This window comes from Botryllus schlosseri, chromosome 11 (genome assembly GCF_051294905.1).
Source record: "Botryllus schlosseri isolate E-star chromosome 11, Bs_hap1, whole genome shotgun sequence".
Lineage (NCBI taxonomy): Eukaryota > Metazoa > Chordata > Ascidiacea > Stolidobranchia > Styelidae > Botryllus > Botryllus schlosseri.
In genome coordinates, this window is record NC_137246.1 from 2,936,653 (window position 1) to 2,950,111 (window position 13,459).

General features: G+C 39.3%; 2 protein-coding genes across 3 annotated transcripts in view; both read left to right on the plus strand.

Moving 5' to 3' along the window:
* The window catches only part of LOC145449815 (uncharacterized), a 342,177-nt gene that overhangs the window by 206,707 nt on the left and 122,011 nt on the right, over nt 1-13,459 (plus strand). The gene's annotated exons all lie outside the window — the stretch shown is intronic.
* LOC145449951 (uncharacterized) lies at nt 137-4,453 on the plus strand. The gene is made up of 2 exons (XM_080328392.1): nt 137-2,371; nt 4,385-4,453. The coding sequence occupies exons 1-2, from the start codon at nt 137-139 to the stop codon at nt 4,451-4,453; spliced, it is 2,304 nt and encodes a 767-aa protein (XP_080184518.1).

Below are 13,459 nucleotides of genomic sequence, written 5' to 3' on the forward strand. Positions count from 1 at the left end.
ATGTTATGTTTGTGGAAAAGGATTTGCTGCAAAATCACACTTGAGGAGGCATCTTGATATTCATTCTGGTGTCAAAAGCCATGAATGTGAAATTTGTGGGAAAGGATTTACTGATAAGAGCAGTCTCAATACTCACATGGCTATACATGCTGGTGCCAAAAGTCATAAATGTGATGTTTGTGAAAAGGTATTTACCGCCAAGTGTAGTCTCAATACTCACATTTCTATTCATTCTGGTGTCGAAAGCCATAAATGTGAAGTTTGTGGAAAAGGATTTGCTGCAAAGTCACTCTTGAGTAGGCATCTTGATATTCATTCTGGTGTCAAAAGCCATGAATGTGAAATTTGTGGGAAAGGATTTACTGATAAGAGCAATCTCAGTACTCACATGGCTATACACGCTGGTGCCAAAAGTCATAAATGTGATGTTTGTGGAAAGGTATTTACTGCCAAGTGTAGTCTCAATACTCACATTGCTAATCATATTGGGATCAAGAGCCATAAATGTGAACTTTGTGGAAAAGGATTTGCCGTCAAGAGTAGTCTCAATACCCACATGGCTATACATGCTGGTGTCGAAAGCCATAAATGTTATGTTTGTGGAAAAGGATTTGCTGCAAAATCACACTTGAGGAGGCATCTTGATATTCATTCTGGTGTCAAAAGCCATGAATGTGAAATTTGTGGGAAAGGATTTACTGATAAGAGCAGTCTCAATACTCACATGGCTATACATGCTGGTGCCAAAAGTCATAAATGTGATGTTTGTGAAAAGGTATTTACCGCCAAGTGTAGTCTCAATACTCACATTTCTATTCATTCTGGTGTCGAAAGCCATAAATGTGAAGTTTGTGGAAAAGGATTTGCTGCAAAGTCACTCTTGAGTAGGCATCTTGATATTCATTCTGGTGTCAAAAGCCATGAATGTGAAATTTGTGGGAAAGGATTTACTGATAAGAGCAATCTCAGTACTCACATGGCTATACACGCTGGTGCCAAAAGTCATAAATGTGATGTTTGTGGAAAGGTATTTACTGCCAAGTGTAGTCTCAATACTCACATTGCTAATCATATTGGGATCAAGAGCCATAAATGTGAACTTTGTGGAAAAGGATTTGCCGTCAAGAGTAGTCTCAATACCCACATGGCTATACATGCTGGTGTCGAAAGCCATAAATGTTATGTTTGTGGAAAAGGATTTGCTGCAAAATCACACTTGAGGAGGCATCTTGATATTCATTCTGGTGTCAAAAGCCATGAATGTGAAATTTGTGGGAAAGGATTTGCCGTCAAGAGTAGTCTCAATACCCACATGGCTATACATGCTGGTGTCGAAAGCCATAAATGTTATGTTTGTGGAAAAGGATTTGCTGCAAAATCACACTTGAGGAGGCATCTTGATATTCATTCTGGTGTCAAAAGCCATGAATGTGAAATTTGTGGGAAAGGATTTACTGATAAGAGCAGTCTCAATACTCACATGGCTATACATGCTGGTGCCAAAAGTCATAAATGTGATGTTTGTGGAAAGGTATTTACTGCCAAGTGTAGTCTCAATACTCACATTGCTATTCATACTGCGGTCAAGAGCCATAAATGTGAACTTTGTGGAAAAGGATTTGCCGTCAAGAGTAGTCTCAATACCCACATGGCTATACATGCTGGTGTCGAAAGCCATAAATGTTATGTTTGTGGAAAAGGATTTGCTGCAAAATCACACTTGAGGAGGCATCTTGATATTCATTCTGGTGTCAAAAGCCATGAATGTGAAATTTGTGGGAAAGGATTTGCCGTCAAGAGTAGTCTCAATACCCACATGGCTATACATGCTGGTGTCGAAAGCCATAAATGTTATGTTTGTGGAAAAGGATTTGCTGCAAAATCACACTTGAGGAGGCATCTTGATATTCATTCTGGTGTCAAAAGCCATGAATGTGAAATTTGTGGGAAAGGATTTACTGATAAGAGCAGTCTCAATACTCACATGGCTATACATGCTGGTGCCAAAAGTCATAAATGTGATGTTTGTGGAAAGGTATTTACTGCCAAGTGTAGTCTCAATACTCACATTGCTATTCATACTGCGGTCAAGAGCCATAAATGTGAAATTTGTGGAAAAGGATATACTGTCAAGAGTAGTCTCAATACCCACATGGCTATACATGCTGGTGTCGAAAGCCATAAATGTTATGTTTGTGGAAAAGGATTTGCTGCAAAATCACACTTGAGGAGGCATCTTGATATTCATTCTGGTGTCAAAAGCCATGAATGTGAAATTTGTGGGAAAGGATTTACTGATAAGAGCACTCTCAATACTCACATGGCTATACATGCTGGTGCCAAAAGTCATAAATGTGATGTTTGTGCAAAGGTATTTACCGCCAAGTGTAGTCTCAATACTCACATTTCTATTCATTCTGGTGTCAAAAGCCATGAATGTGAAATTTGTGGGAAAGGATTTACTGATAAGAGCAATCTCGGTACTCACATGGCTATACACGCTGGTGCCAAAAGTCATAAATGTGATGTTTGTGGAAAGGTATTTACTGCAAAGTGTAGTCTCAATACTCACATTGCTATTCATACTGGCGTCAAGAGCCATAAGTGTGATATCTGTGGAAAAGGATTTCCTTCAAAATCAAACCTGAAGAGTCATTTGCAAATTCATTCTGGTGTCAAAAGCCATGAATGATATTCGTGGTAAAAGATTTACTTCCAACAGTAGTCTCAATACTCACATGGCTATACATGCTGGAGCCAAAATTCATAAATGTGATGTTTGTGGAACGGGTTTCACTGCCAAATGTAGTCTCGATACTCACATTACTCTTCATGCTGGTGTCGAAAGCCATAAATGTGAAGTTTGTGGAAAAGGATTTGTCAAGAGTAATCTCAATGCACACATGGCCATACATGCTGGTGTCAAAAGTCATAAATGTGAAGTTTGTGGAAAGGGATTTGCTTTGAAGTGTAGACTCAATACTCACAATGCTGTTCATGCATGTGATGTTTTTGGGAAGAATTCATCGCAAAATCATCATTAATGCAGCATCATGATACTCGTCATGGTATTAAAAAATATAGATTTAGTATATGTGGGAAACACCATTGAAGAGTAGACTCGAGGCTCATATTGCTTTCCATGCTGGACACTAGTAAGAAAAGCCATAATTGTGATATTTGTGCGAGTCAAATTTATCATAACGGTTTCCTCAAGAAATACAATGCTATGCATGCTGATGTCAAAATAAGTAGGTGTGTTGCTTGTGGGACTTTATTTACTGCTAAATCTTACTTATTGAGTCATCTTGATATTCACGCCAGTTTCATACATATGCAGAGAACTATGCATGAAATAGTATTTTGAAGATTTTTGTGGGTATGGATTATGGTATCAAAATGCATAATTGTATGTTGTGAGACAAAAGGGTTCTCGTAAAAGACACATAGCGATGTATGCTCGACTCTAAACCCAATAAAGTGGTGTTTGGGGATGGAATATACTAAAATATAACGATGCCCCTTGGACAGGTATATTGATATTGGTGTAATCGATGAATCATTATTGGGATGTCGATGGTAAAGAATTAGCTTGTTGAATCTTAGGATATGCATGCAGTTGGAATGAATGGGATTAGTATTTGTGGGAATAAATCGATTTACCGACATATATATTCTGATATGGACATTCTTGGTGGGGATATCAAAAGTTACTCTTTCCTTTGTCTTATCTGATGGTAAAGCTGTCATTGTGTATCGTAACATTTTCATTTTGTATTATCATTTGTTAAACATATAAAGATTTCGAATCTGGAGTGATTACAGACATGTAAATGTTAAAGTGTCTGCCCTATAAGTGCATGGTGCTCAATTATTTCTCATGTGTGGTGTTATTGCGATAATTAACACTTTCATCAAGGTACGAAATTCGTCTTTGGTACATTTCTTGTGCTCCTGTCTAATTTTACTACATTGCAAGTCACTGTAAATAGTAGCAGATTAGATCACAATTAATGCTGTAACTATGAGTCTTTACTCTCACGGTTAGATATTCGCCGGAACTATTGCAATGGTCAACTACCGCGTATCTTGTAAATTTAATTTTCTGATAATCTTTTTGAGAACGCTATTCATTGAGGTAATCTGGAAAGTCACCGTTGTTCGGTCAACTCCAGGTGCTATTTTATTTCACCATTGCAACGCCATTCCACCACCTCACTTTCTCCTAAAATTGTAATTGAACTTACCGCGATACCGTTAATTTTTACATCTTACGAATTCTAATCAATATACAACCAATGTCGTTTGTGAAATCGGCTTTCAGTTGATTGTGTAGTGTATTAATACTGTTGATGTGTGCACTGATTCCTATACTTGTTTCTAGGTTACCTTGCTGCGTTGTAGATCATCACCACCCAGTACTCACCGCACTAGTTTCACCGAAGGCGACTAGCATTTTTAATCAGTCTTCACAATTGGTGTGCATAAGAAGAATACGAAACCATCCTAGTATAATTGTATTTTACTTGTGTATCAAAAGGGATGATTGAATATGAAATGTACATTGTACGTACATTATGCGGTACTTGATTGTTAGAGTCCTCCGGTGGATACTGAATATCTTACATGTGAAGTGGAACCTCATAGACTACATTATTTGTAGCCTATTATGATCCATCATCTCTGTTATTTTTGCGAATTTTGTACATGCCCGTCAGTGTCAGGTTTCTCAATACATCGGCCAATTGTTTTCCATGTTTTAGCCGAAAAAAGAAGTAACCACTCATGGAGGTTCATAATCTAAAATGGTCAATGTCTCCAATTGCTTTCCCTGCAATGCTATAACGAACACTTGAAGTTAGTTATTTTTTTGCCAAGATCTATGATTTCTTTTATGTAGCACCTGCCTCTGTAATATGACTTATTTCGTTTGTGGATTCACGTTTCATTTCCCTCCCTTCAATTTTATGACTTTATGCATAGTCATCAGTGACGATAAAATTCAGAATGCTCTTCGGAAGCATCAGTTGTTCCAGTTCTTTTAAATTTGTGTTCTTGTTTCTTCAGCACAGTCGTTACTGCAGTTTTTAGTAATTCCTGCGACTTATTTATGTTATGACTGGACCTAATAAGGAAGACGAAACCAAATGGCCGCAAGCCTCCAAATGCCAAGACGAAATGATTTTCAGCCCCATCGTGGAGGTCATGATATTTCACTGTCACTTCATATCCAAGCTATGTTTATGTAGCTCTTTGTGATATCGTCAGCACAGTTGATAGCAAATTTGCTACCTTGACATGGATCAGCAGCTGTAACTACAATTTTTTTATGATGCATTAGGTCGGAAATTCCCATCCGGACGTTAACTATGTGGTTGCTGATAGAGATTCTACAAAATCTATGATCATACTTGAAGATGAATGAATCAGACGTTTCGCACATTGAAATGCATCTTGATGTGAGTAATTCATAACATGTTCATCCAGAGCTTTCAACAGAAATAAAACCAGCCCAGCAGGAAAGAGCTTCAATGCTTGAGAAATGGCAAACAAAATCTGTAGCCTGTCCGAACAACCATAGACTCTGAAGTCGAGGAAAATACGAAAAAGTAATCCCTTGATATATCGGCAATTCTTCAAGACCAACTTCAGTGGGGAGACAGAATCGAAAATGCCCAACAAGAATATTGGGAAGCTGAAAATGATATATCGTCCCGTCCAAATCTCGTCAACGCATTTTAGATGAAAATTATCAAGTTTATAATGTTCTTCAGATGATTTGTAATTTTCAACGATGTATCGCTCTGCCCAAGCTGACAAAGTAAATGCAATGCCAAGTAGGATTCGATGGATCGAGTTACTGCAGTTCAGAAATCTCAGATGACGATTTCCTAAGACAAAGGGCAGAAAAATTGAAGATCATAAATCATATGAAGGGCGAAAATGCTAAGCCTAGTAATTATATTTATATTTCCATTTTCCTGCGAAGATTTCTTTTCCACAAATGAACATTGATAAGAGAGAGATTGAATGATTTTATTTTCTGCAATGTTCGATTAAGACAGAGTGAAAAACGGAAAATTTTGAATTTCAAAACGACACTTGATATGTGGTGCCAAATAATTTCTATAGTAATTTTGGGCTCGTGCATCCTCTAGTTGTCGTGCAATTTCACCAAACGAGCGAAAAATAGCTAATTTCGCTGTATATTGATTACCGCTTTCACTAGAAAGCTGAATTCGGGCTTAAAAGATGCAGAAGTTATTAGTTTCTATCTCTCTTCCACAGAACTTTGTCTTGAAAATAATCAGAAGAAAATTACAAGCACATTATTGATTTTTAGACCGTTTTTAGGTAAAATTAGGCACTGCACGAGTGGTTACGATATCAAAAGCGTGTAGTGATTGATCTTATGACTTGCATATCCATATTCAATACACATAAATTGCGATTATTGAAAACACAAAAACACCAATTCTCTATTGAAAAAAGAAATATTTCGAAGATGGTTTCCCTACCACAGTATTAGTCTGCACAGACTTTTAAATCTTCTTTCGTATTCAAGATTTCATTTGCTTTCGAGACTTCAGTTTTTGTCTGAGACCATCTCTACGTTTACATCCCGACACATGGAAGATGCTTTGGTCACCACTTTCACGCGTTTTTCCACTGCCTGGATGTGGTAAGGTTGATTGAGCCTTATTTTATTGGTGATGACTTAAAATGATTTTTCAATTCGAGATCTGACAAGTTTTTGATTGCTGGTGGATGTTCCGTATCTTTTAGATACAAGTTGACAATTTGATGAACTTGATGTTTATAATGTGTTTAAAATTATGATTTTGAACAATCTGATGCTGGTGTCAATGTTGTTTTTAGGCTTCGGTTCATTAAAAAGTCCTCCTGTAAAGTCGCTAATTGTAACCTGAGCCCAATAAGATCACACAAATAATATTGTCATTGTTAAGCTTTATATTTGTATTAAATGATGATGGATCCTTTCTGAAACAAGGAATTCGTTCGCCACTTGCATCAAGCTCCTTTGCTTTCCCCCGATGAAAACAAAGCATGTAGGTTACAGCGCTTTCCTTCACAATAAAGCGGTCATGCTTTAGACGTTTTTGTAAATCAGCTGTTGTTTGTTCATCACGTATTTCGTACCTCAACATGCAATGAATTAATCCTAAATCATTGTCTGCCAACCTACCTAAAATGCGCTATCAGAATCGCCGCCGGTAGCAGACTCCTTGATCACCTAATTAGCAAACTGCTGCTGTCGTGATCATTGAAGCATAGCCTATTAACTAATGTTGTGTCGTGATTACTAGTGTTCTCGCCGTTCTATGGTCGGTGGCACGCCCATTCTTCGGCAGCTACTTTAAAACGCTTTGCACTAAATCTTAACGGTTTTCCTGTGAGCTTTTGACCCATTGTTGTTTCTTATCAATAATCTATAGAATAAGGCATTACAATCGAGCATTTTAAAGATTTCCCAAATTATGGACAATCCTAACTGATTATCCTGCCGAAAAGTTTACATATCACAATGCTTTGATGTATATTAATATCTAGTCTAACCCCATGCAAAACTTTGTATTATTAGTTTTTTTGGGGGGAGGGGGATTTCAACAAGAATCCCCGTTATCTATTCGGAATCCACACAGGATAGCCATGGATTCACAAATTGGAGGTCTTCATTGTCACGCAAGAGATCATCAATGTGATATTTGTGGGAAAGAATTTACTTAAAAGAGTCATCTCAAGATTCACATTGCTGTGCATTCTGGTACCAAGAGCAAGGGATGTGATTCTTATGGAAAACGGTTTACTTCAAAGTCTAACTTGAAGAGGCATTTTGATGTTCATTCTGGTGTCAAAGGCTATAAATGTGCGGTCCGTGGAAAAGGATTCAATACGAAATCATACTTGAAGACTCATCTCGATGCTCCTACTTGTGTCAAAAATCATAAATGCGACATATGTGCGAAGAAATTTGCCTACAAGAGTAGTTTCCATCATCACAGTTCTATGCATGCTGGTTTCAAAAGTCACATATGTGATGTCTGTGGCAGACAATTCACAAAAAGTAGCCTCAACACACACATGGATATGCACACTGGTATCAAAAGTCATAAATGGGAATTGGGATATTTGTGGTAAAGGATTCATTTCAAAATCTCACCTGAAGAATCATTTTGATGTTCATTCCGGTGTCAGAGGTCATAAGTGTGCTGTCTGTGAAAAAGAATCAACTACGAAATCATACTTTCAAGGTCACGACGATGCTCATACTGGTGTCAAAATCAGAAATGCGACATTTGTGGGAAGGAATTGCCTACAAGAGTGGTTTCAAGACTCACATTTCTATGCATGCTGGTGCCAAAATCCATAAATGTGATGTATGTGGGAGTCAATTCACACAAAAAGGTAACCTCAACAGACACTTGGATATGCACGCTGGTGTCAAAAGCCATAAATGTGATATTTGGAGTAAAGGATTTGCTTCAAAATCTCATTTGAAGGGGCATTGTGATGTTCATTCTGGTGTCAAAGTCCATAAATGTGCTCTCTCGATACTCATGTTGGTGTCAAAACTCATAAATGTGGCATTTGTGGGAAGGAATTTACCTACAATAGTGGTGTCATGGCTCACAATGCTATGCATGCTGGTTCCAAAAGCCACAAATGTGATGTCTGTTGGAGACAATTCACGCGAAAGAGTAACCTAAACTCACACATTGCTATGCATGCTGGTATCAAAGGCCATAAATGAGATGTTTGCGGGACACAATTCACAGAAAAGGATAGCCTCAACAGACACATGGCTCTGCAAATTGGCATTCGTTTTGAAAGTCATAAATCTCATGTTTGTTGGAAATAATTTACTTTAAAGTCGCAATCAAGAGGACATCTTGATATAAGACGTCAATACTGTGATATCTGATCGAAGGGTTGATCTCAGTATTCATACAGATATGCATGCTGGTGGCAAGAATCATAGCTGTGGTATTTGAGGGAAGGAATTTATAGTAAGACTTGTATAAATATGTATGCTGATGTCAAAAATCATACGTGACTTGTACATTTTCCATGAACAGTAGGGTTGTTCAAAATTTGGAAAATGTTTGGAATTCTGCGTGTCCATCGCTTATTCTGTAGATTATTGTTAAAAAACAATAATGGGCTTGAAAGAAGCTCGCAGGAGAGCCGCTAACATTTGTCTAAATGCGTTTGAAAGTAGCCGTCGGCGAGTGGGCGGGGAATCGATGAAGTGGGCGGGCAAAGAGAAGCCATTAATCCTGATTGGTTGAAGCCGGTAATAATAAGCTAATGATTGGCTGAAAGACCGACTTTGTGAACACTGCTGGTAACGATTTTTGCGTGCTGTTGTGCAGTCGTTTCTGCTGGTGGCATTACAGACATGATATATTGCCTTTGTTAATGTTGTCACCAAGAGTCCATAGTACAACATCGCAACCGCCCAAGTTAATATCTACCTGCAGAAAGTGCTATGTATTGCACAGGTGCTCTCGCTAGTTGAGATACGAATAAACTAGATGCATGCATATTGCTACCTTTCCAAAAGTTACTGACAGTGAGTGAAACTGAAAAATTTACCACCAGGAGTCAACATCTCAGTAGTACTTGTTATGACTGGTCGACGTCTCACCCATAAACAAACGTATATTACACTTTTTATTCACAATTGAATGAAGGCGAAAAGCATTATTTACAAAAGACATTAAAAAAGTACGTTGCAGATCAGTGTTGCATTGTCAGGCACAAGTTGCAGATTACAGGCTTTTGATTAGAGTTGACTTCCTGCTGTCTCCAACTGTCTTCCTATGCTGTTCCACAGCTTGAAGCAGACTGTCTCTTTGTTGTTCATTGTCAGTCAAGATTGCAGCATAGTCTGTGCTTAGCTTTACACCTCGTTCTGCGGCATCATTAACGACTTTGACAGAACTGATGTAGGAGCTCATTCTGGTGTAGGAATCTGATACGTGCCAAACATCAACCGGTTGAGCTAGCCACGCCCCAGAGCATTCAAAAACATCAAATATGTACCACGACTGTGGCCCAATAAAATCAGACAAAGTAGTGTCCTTGTTGATGCGTACAGTTGCATTCAACGAGGGCGGGCCTCTCCTGAAACTTGAAGTTCGCTCTACCTGTAGGAGCGTCTTTGCCATATTTTCTCGGGTTTCATTGCTTTCACTCGGCGAAAACATGGCATATACAGCGGTTTCCTCCACGATATACCAGTCATGCTTTAAAAGCTTTTGTGAAGCAGCTTTGGAAACTTGTTCATAATGTTCCTTGTAACTCAACATGTCCTGGATGAATCTCAAGTCATTACCGGCTGCATCACGACCGATGCTGGAAGCAACCCAGGCAGGGATATAGAAGAGAACTAAAAATAAATTGAAGCGATGCAGCAGTTCCACTTCTTCAGATTTGTAATGTAACTGATCAGCCCACATGAACATCTGAGCATACAGAATTGTGCCCATCCACCTTGCATGGTGTGTTGCACCAGGTTTGTGAAGATGTATATCTCCATCTGCACCGAGAAGAGCAAGAGCATTAGTCGCACATTGTTTGTAGTCATCCCGTATGAAGAAATCTTTTCTGGCGAGTAGTAGCTTGAAGTTCTCAACTGTCATTGCTGCTCGTTCTTTAAAGCATATAGGAATAGTCAGAGTCTTGAATTGCTGTTTTCTGTCAAGACTGCTCCAGCTCTTCTTAAGGTGCGTGGGCAAACCATGTGTTCTCTGGTCCGGTTGTTGCTTTTCCAAATAAACATTTCCAGACGTCTTTGACTACTAGCTCATACACATGGTGCCGACACGCATGGTAAAAAACCTTCTTTCCTAGAAGGTCCTCAAGGATCTTCGCTGCACCCTTCTTCCAGCCGCTGTTGCTTGCTGTGGTGTCAAAAACCAAAGCTGTTACAGCATCTTGTATACCCCACTTTTTAATTATGTCGAAAGTAGTTTCAGCTTGTGTCTGACCTGCCGCATTTTGTATCTTCTGAATTCCAAGTAGTTTTCCTTCCGAGTATTGAGGTTGACAAGATAGAACAATTGACAAAGCTTCATATCGATTTCCTAATCCATCCACTGTGAGCTTTCCATCCCAATGAATGGCAACATGCTGTGGTCTATTTTCGGCAAATTTTTCCAAAATGTCCTGAGATATTTCCTGGCGATTTGTTTCCCTGGCTCTCTTCGTTGAAGATCTTGACAGGGAGAACATGGCTATATCTCCTCCACAAGCCTTAATAAATGCTCCCATCAGCATCGTTGTCAGTTACTTGCAATCGATCCAGAGCTTGGGAAACATGCGTATTTTTCATAATATTTTTAGGTGCCATCAGTTTAATGGATTGGGTCGAGGTGCCAAGTCCAACATCAGCATCATAGTCAGAACTTGAACTCAAACTGTCACCCCCTTTTGAAGATGACGATGATGCTAAAACAACATAGTCACAACTTGAGTCGTGTGAAACGTCTTCAACAGTTTGATCTGCAATGGCTGCTGTTTTCTTTTTGAGGTCTTTAGCCAGAATTTTTGCGAGATTGCCGTTGAACTTCATAAAATGCAATGTCTTCAAGCTTTCTTTCATGTGATAGATAAATGTCATTTTTTATTGTTGTTATGGCATCTCTACTTCCAATATCCCACAGCTTGTCCAAATCATCAGTGAATTTCCTCCTCTTACCCTTAGGATCACTTTCCGGTTTCGGATTCTTCTTCAGATCACGCCATCTTTCGTGCAGGTTTTGAAGTGATCGCACCACATGTGATTTCTGCATTGTCGCAATTCTCGCCATTTTCCACACTGTCATTACATCATCCACCACCACAGTAGATATACATAGTTCATGAGTAGGGGTTGACTCAGTGGCGGCTCGTCCTATAGGGCAACTGGGGCATTGCCCCACCTAAAATTCTGTTCAATAACAATTCGTTACCATTTATAGACGCACCGCAATCTATATATACCGAAATCACAGCGAAAATCGTATTCTTCTTGTCCTTTCGCTTGTAAATGCCCATATATAGCGAAGTCTCTGCGAAAATCGAATTCTCTTCCGTGTTTTCGCTTTGCGAATGCCTAGCCGGGGCATGCCCCGGTAGCGCTCATAACAAGCTTTCACTGTCTATTCTCTCAAAGCCGCGCACAATAAAGAAACAGTGATTTACTCTCTCCTATTCATAAAATTACCGAGCAGGTAGGGCAACATAGCCTGGTTGCCCCTAAGGTGTGATGTAACAATCGTATCTATACCTGAACTCGGTTACCGTCATATGCGTTTGGTCAACCTTTGCTGGTATAGGTCGATTTTGATGGTGTTTCACACCATGATAATTCTTGAAACTTGGTATGTCATGTTGTGATGGTGGTATTTAACACTGTCCAAAGTTTCAGGGTTTCTACTCAAAGTTTAGGGTAGTAATTCCGTTTCCGAAGTTGAGTGTGTGCTGATCCGTCATGTATCGCAAACAGATTTTACGCAAAAGCCGGTATCGGTATCCATTGATTTTGACGGTGTTCCATACCGAGATCGGTCATGACATTTGCTACGGTAAGTCTTAATGTTAGTATCGAACGCTTTACCAAGTTTCAAGTTTGTCACTGAACTATGTTAGTGGTAATTTCGTTTCCTAAGTCGAGTGAGAGCTGACGCGTCATTTATCGCAAACATATTTTACGCAAAGCTGGTATTGGTCTCCATTGATTTTAACAATGCCCCTTAGCTAGATCCGCCATGAGCTTTTGCATGGTGTGTCTTGATTTTAGTATCGAACGCTGTGCCAAGTCTCAAGGTTGGCACTCAATGATTAGGGCAGCAATTTCGTTATCAAGGTCGAGTATGGTATAGATGTGCGCTGATCTGACACTTAGCCTACCTAACGCATTGCGGATTTCACGCAAAAGCCGGTGTATCTGTGTAAACGCTAACTGTGTTCCATACTGAGATAGGTGATGAGATGATGATATCATGAAACAGTTTACTAACATCCTCGGTTTGCATTCAAATATTTAGTTTTATTTTATATCTCCAATGTCAATTTCACCGTGAAATTGTGGCTTCAGGCCATTTGCTTACAATTACTACCCCTGTGAAGCGCGATAGCTGTTTCGTTTTCGATGGCGGCTAACAGCTGATCGCTTGATCAGCCTATTCCTCAGTAAATTTTACGCAAACTTCGGTGTTGGTCTGCTCGTATTAATTTTGACAGTGTACCATACCGAAAACGGTCATGAGGCTACTTCTCGATGATTTCATGTAACAGTGTACCAAGTTTTCGGCTTTCATCCACGTATTTATTCGGTGATTTATTTTCCAAAGGCGATTTTGCAGCAGACATATAGACCGTAAGCCGTAGGCTATGTGTCGTGTGACAGTCACCAGCCTCAAGGCCAAAATCTCCTATGCTGTACCGGGAC

What these genes read in the sequence shown, in the direction of transcription:
- LOC145449951 (XM_080328392.1), top strand. Translation starts at nt 137, where the DNA reads ATGGCTATACATGCTGGTGCCAAAAGTCATAAATGTGATGTTTGTGAA. An exon ending in AATGTGATGTTTGTGCAAAG is followed by an intron (nt 2,372 to 4,384) that starts GTATTTACCGCC and finishes ACTTGTTTCTAG; the next exon opens with GTTACCTTGCTGCGTTGTAG.